Below are 5082 nucleotides of genomic sequence, written 5' to 3' on the forward strand. Positions count from 1 at the left end.
GAACACTATAGCCTGTTGACACAACTACCACCCTGGCCACCTTACAGTAATGCTGTCACATCATCTAAATGTTGGGAGACAGATGGTTCTGTTTATCATGAATGGGAGAAAGAGTTTGAGACCACAGCAGAAGAGGGAGCAGGAGGCTCAGATCTGTCACAGTTTTTAAGGTGTGTACTCCACTGCCACCCGTCCTTTGAATTCAGATGACTCGTCATACAGTTGGTGCTTAGGTTCATAAATTTTTTTCCTCACTTCAGGGTCTGATGGCACAGAGTGCAAACCACCTGTCACTTGTCGACAACGCATTCCCTGAATAAATGCCAGGAGAGGGAGCTCTTCTGACATGATTATAGCAGCAGCAGCAGTAGCAGCCGATGTACTGGCTAGGGGCTGCCCAGTGTACATTTGCACCCTGCTCCTTCTTTTGCTGTGCTGTCTTGGCAGAGTGGCCACCTCCTCTGCCTCCGAACTGCATATGTCACTTGGATGGCCTCCCTCCATGTGGGGTTTAGGACCTCATAATTCCCGCATCATTTTCCACCGACTCCTTAACCCTGCCCTCCTTGCCATTGTGAACATTCTGTAAAGCAGAGCCGGCCCGAGAGATTACGGCGCCCTAGGTGAAACTATTTTGTTGCGCCCCTACTATTCTTAGCAGTAGATGAAAACTTGGGATATAAATTTAGAAGCAAAATAAACCACAACAACAATGATTAATTAACTCTCTCCTAACTCTTTAATCTTCTGAGAAGTTCTATAGGACAAATATATACAAAGTTATCAATAACACAAAACAAAAATGACCATAGGTAATTAAAATTTTTGCTTCCTTGCCTTTATTTTTTTAAAGGATGACACTAAGTCACCGAGATTAATTTGTTTAGCAACTTCAGATTCTATCGAAATTGTTGCCAACCCAACCAAGCTCTCTTGCGTCATATTTGCCCTTAAATATGTTTTAATTAGCTTTAGTTTTGAGAAGCTTCTCTCTCCTGAGGCCACGGACACAGGCAGAGTCAAAAGAATTCTTAGAGCCACCACCAGGCTGGGGACACTTTCTTTCAAGTCAGATTTAAGCAAAAGTTCAAGAACGTCTTTTGGTGATGAATCTTCTGGAACACATTTTGACATTGCCTGCAGTTCACCACATAGCTCTATGGCATCAATGTATTTTACTTCGTTGTGTGTAAGAGACTTTTCCAGAGCTTTACACTTATCCAGAACAAATTTGCTTGGTTTTCCCTCAAGTGAACGGATGTGGTACAAAAATCCAAATTTCAATTCCATTTCTTTCAGCTGAGTGAACCGCTCATCAACTGAATTTATAACAGTATCTAAGATCGCAACGTAAAAGTTAATTTTGAAACTCTGTTTCTCATCTCTTATGGGCTCATCTTTCCCTTCATAAGAGAACTGTCTGGTTTTTTTCTTTAAACGTTTTGGCGCAGAACTTGACTCAAAATTAGCCGGTATGCCAAGCTCTTCTGCGATTTCCCTCGCATCAACTAACAGCTTCTCAAACTCTTCATTGCTTCTTAATGATTGCAGGTATTTCTTTGTTTTGTCAAGGTGTTGAGAAGCAGCAGCTAAATCGAATTCTTGTGGCTGAAGAAACCTACTTGTCAAAATGTTGAACCATACTAGAACAGATGTAACAAAAGAAAAGGTTCCAACTTGTTTAGCAAGACCGTGAGCTTCTAGCCGGGAGACATTTCCAGAGCTTCCTGTGAGATTAATATTTTCTGCTATGTCCATTAGGGCATCATGGACTTCGCTCAATTAGTAACGGAGGGGGGCCAGAGCATCAATTCTACTTTCCAACCTTGTTTTGCTTAGAGGTTTTAGAGTCAGAGATGGCAAATGACACACGAGTACTTCCCAACGCTGAGTTGACGAAGAGAAAAATACGTAGAGATTTTGAACTAACAGGAAAAAAGTTGTCGCTCCAAAACAACATTTAGCGGCATCGTTGACGACTAAGTTTCGAGAATGGGAGCTGCAAGGCACAAAGAATGCACGTGAGTTTATGTCCAAAATTCGTCTTTGTAGTCCAATGTTTTTTCCCATCATGTTGCTCCCATTGTCGTAGCCTTGCCCTCGTAAGTTATCCACAGAGAGCGACAGTTCTTCAAATTTGTTCAAGACAGTGGCTGTCAAACCACCTCCAGTTGTATCAGAAACAGTAATGAATCCCAAGAAGTGCTCTTTAATTTCAAACTTTTTGTCTTCTGATGTGGAAACAAACCGAACAATGGTAGTCATTTGTTCAACATGAGACACGTCTGAAGTACAATCCAGCACTACTTTGACATCGTCAAGAATCTTTTCCTGAATACCATTACTTAGCAGTTGAATCATCTCATTCTGTATTTTTTTTCCCAAATAATGTGCATGAATCTCTTTGTCCCGGATTTTCCGAATGTGCTCACACATGACGGGATCGAACATAGCCAAATACTCCACAAATTTCAAAAAGTTCCCATTATTAGATGCAAACAATGCATCGTTTGATCCACGGAACGCTAAGTTTTGCGTACCTAGTACCCTCACTAGAGCTATCAACCTTTCTAATATTTGATGCCAGTATTTTTCTTGCTCTTCAATTTTGCGTAACTGTTCTTCGTCAATGGTCTTGTTCATCTTAAGTCGAGTTCCTTCCATTTTTGAAAGCTAATCATGTGATCTTTGCTTTTTTCGTGGCTGTCTAAAATAGCAGATATGTTTTTCCAGTCATTTACACCATCAGTACCTAAGGCTGAGTGTTTGATGATTCCTAGTTGAAGTGATGAGTCTGGAAACAACATGCAGCAAAAACAAAAAAATGAATTTTTCTGAATAGAATACGTTAGCCAATTGCGTTCAAGACTTTCACCATTGACAAGACGACGTTTATAGTGAACACAAGAAAATTTTCTACGATTAGTGTCCAAAGGAAAATCGAAATCTTTAACTTGTGTGGGGCCGAGTTTTACTACATGTAGGCGTAAGTCATCATTGATTACCGTCCACATAGCGGGATCGTCCGAATAGTCTTTGCGTAGTATTTCTATAGATGTACCAGCCTCCATGTCAGTACTGGTACTTTGATCAGATCTACCACCAGATATTGATGGTTGTAGTTCACTATTTTCAGCATGAGAAACAAATTCTATTTCCACATTCGATATTTCAGAGGCAATAGAAGCCTGTTGTTCCAACATTTGGAATTCCGCGTCTTCATTTCTATTGCTTAGATATTTTAAAAATGACCCTTTGATTTTTTAAAGTGATTTCTCCTCCTCAGCTTTTCCTTTATGGTTCTGAAACCCCGAAAGTTTTTTCTTCTTATCAGCCATGACTCGTTACAACACACAGCATTTACCTAAAAGTAAAAAAAAAGAAAAATGAAGTAGAAATTTTTTTTTTTGTTTTTATTCTGAAAAAACAGATCAATGAGCAAAACGAAAATAGAAAACTACACAAATTATTTGCAAGACTTTACAGCTCAGCTTTACAAAAAAAAACGTCTTAGACAGCGCGTTCTGAGCAGTCCGTTCTGCGCATAATATACACGTGTAGTGCACACCTAGTGATCTCTCCGGATGCACTCTACATTTTAGAATAGACTGTGCACCAAAAATAATCAATATAAAGCCATTTTTATGGTGCGCAGATCTTAATGCATACCCCCGGTAGAGCGCGTGTACGACCCCATTGAAATAATTTAGGAAATAAATCAATTGATATACAATAGTAGATGCAATAAATAGACCCAACTGAGGTTATAACTCCTTTATTTGACTGAAAATATGGCCTCACAGCTGTAAAAAACGATGTCGGGTCACTATGACCCGAACACAACAAGTGTAACTTTTTGCGTGTAGCAAAAAGTAAACGAAAAAAAAAAAAAAATACTCATAGGTAGGTCCTCCCAAATGAGGAAAAGTCAAGGAGTCTCAAGTTTTATAGACTTACAGAAAAAATTGTACAGGGCCGCAAAAAGTCTGTTCGGGTCACTATGACCCGAACAGAACAGCAGGGGACAAAAACCACAAATTTCTTTAACAATTTACAATGTTTCCAATATTTTTGAAAATCAAAACAATATACCTACCTCGCAGCACCTAACACTTTAGAACCTAGGCCAAAAATGTACTAAAAGCCTCCTATTTTCTATTTGCATTCATGAAGCCTCATGGAACAATGAATCTAATGAATATACAAAATAACAGCAATGGCTCACATGATAAAGCATGCAAACAGTAGAGACTTACCTCGAAAAAATTATAATAACGCGCACCGATATACAAACAATGTAGATACTATCTATCTCCCTTGCCTTAGCTGGCCTGACTGGCAGTCCAGCCAGGCAGTCTACGCCAATGCGTCAAAACAGAATCCTCCCACTAGCCGCATCGACTGCTGATGACATCTATCAATATAATCGCCAACTAGTACCTAAGGTCCAAACTACGTATAAATAGGCCATATGGTACACCTACCTTTTAAGTAAAACATATTTTTTTCTCTCGGGCGCCCCCTTAGTGTAGTGTGTGCTAAGTGTGCATTTTTGGTTGTTTGCTTTGCCAACATTTGAAAACTTAGGAGCAAAATAAACGCGCAGGATCAAACACCTGTCAGCAGACGATGCAAACGACTCACGTCCATAGTTTAGCGCCTCCTTTCCGTGCGTAAATTGAAGCTTAACGGTTTTTCTTTTAAATTTATGGTAAAAAAATGTATGTACACTTTTCTTTCCATCCCTAAAACTTTTTGCCTTTCGAAAAGATTTTTTTTATAATTTTTTCTATTTTTTTTCTATTTTTTCTCTGGTGCCCCCTTTGGGTCGGCGCCCTAGGCGGCCGCCTAGTTCGCCCATATGTTCAGGCCGGCCCTGCTATAAAGATGCTGCAGTTTGCAACTAAGTTTTGTCATCGTCTGACATGTGCTGCGGTCATCCACTGACCGTGCTCACATGTACTCATCATCCAACTTGACATGGTTGGATATCAGAGCACTCAATCTCTTCCACTTCTGGAGCAGGGGCAGGTGGATGGGTCACAGAACTCCAGCCATCAGAGTCATCAAAAAGCAGAAGAG

General features: G+C 40.0%; 1 protein-coding gene across 1 annotated transcript; it reads right to left on the minus strand.

Annotated features, from left to right (window-relative positions):
* Positions 1-731: 731 nt before the first annotated feature.
* On the minus strand, positions 732-2643 carry LOC138671658 (zinc finger MYM-type protein 1-like). The gene is made up of 3 exons (XM_069759828.1): positions 2070-2643; positions 870-1781; positions 732-757 (listed from the first exon to the last, which is right to left on the minus strand). Exons 1-3 carry the CDS (start codon positions 2641-2643, stop codon positions 732-734), a joined length of 1512 nt encoding a protein of 503 aa, XP_069615929.1.
* Positions 2644-5082: the final 2439 nt, after the last annotated feature.

Source organism: Ranitomeya imitator, chromosome 3 (assembly GCF_032444005.1).
Source record: "Ranitomeya imitator isolate aRanImi1 chromosome 3, aRanImi1.pri, whole genome shotgun sequence".
Taxonomy (NCBI): Eukaryota; Metazoa; Chordata; class Amphibia; order Anura; family Dendrobatidae; genus Ranitomeya; species Ranitomeya imitator.

Coding starts and splice junctions, on each gene's coding strand:
- LOC138671658 (XM_069759828.1), bottom strand. CDS start 2,643: ATGAACAAGACCATTGACGAAGAACAGTTACGCAAAATTGAAGAGCAA. Junction 1,782..2,069: donor CGACAATGGGAGCAACATGA/TGGGAAAAAACA, acceptor TCCGTTACTAAT/TGAGCGAAGTCCATGATGCC. Junction 758..869: donor TGCTAAACAAATTAATCTCG/GTGACTTAGTGT, acceptor TTTGTCCTATAG/AACTTCTCAGAAGATTAAAG.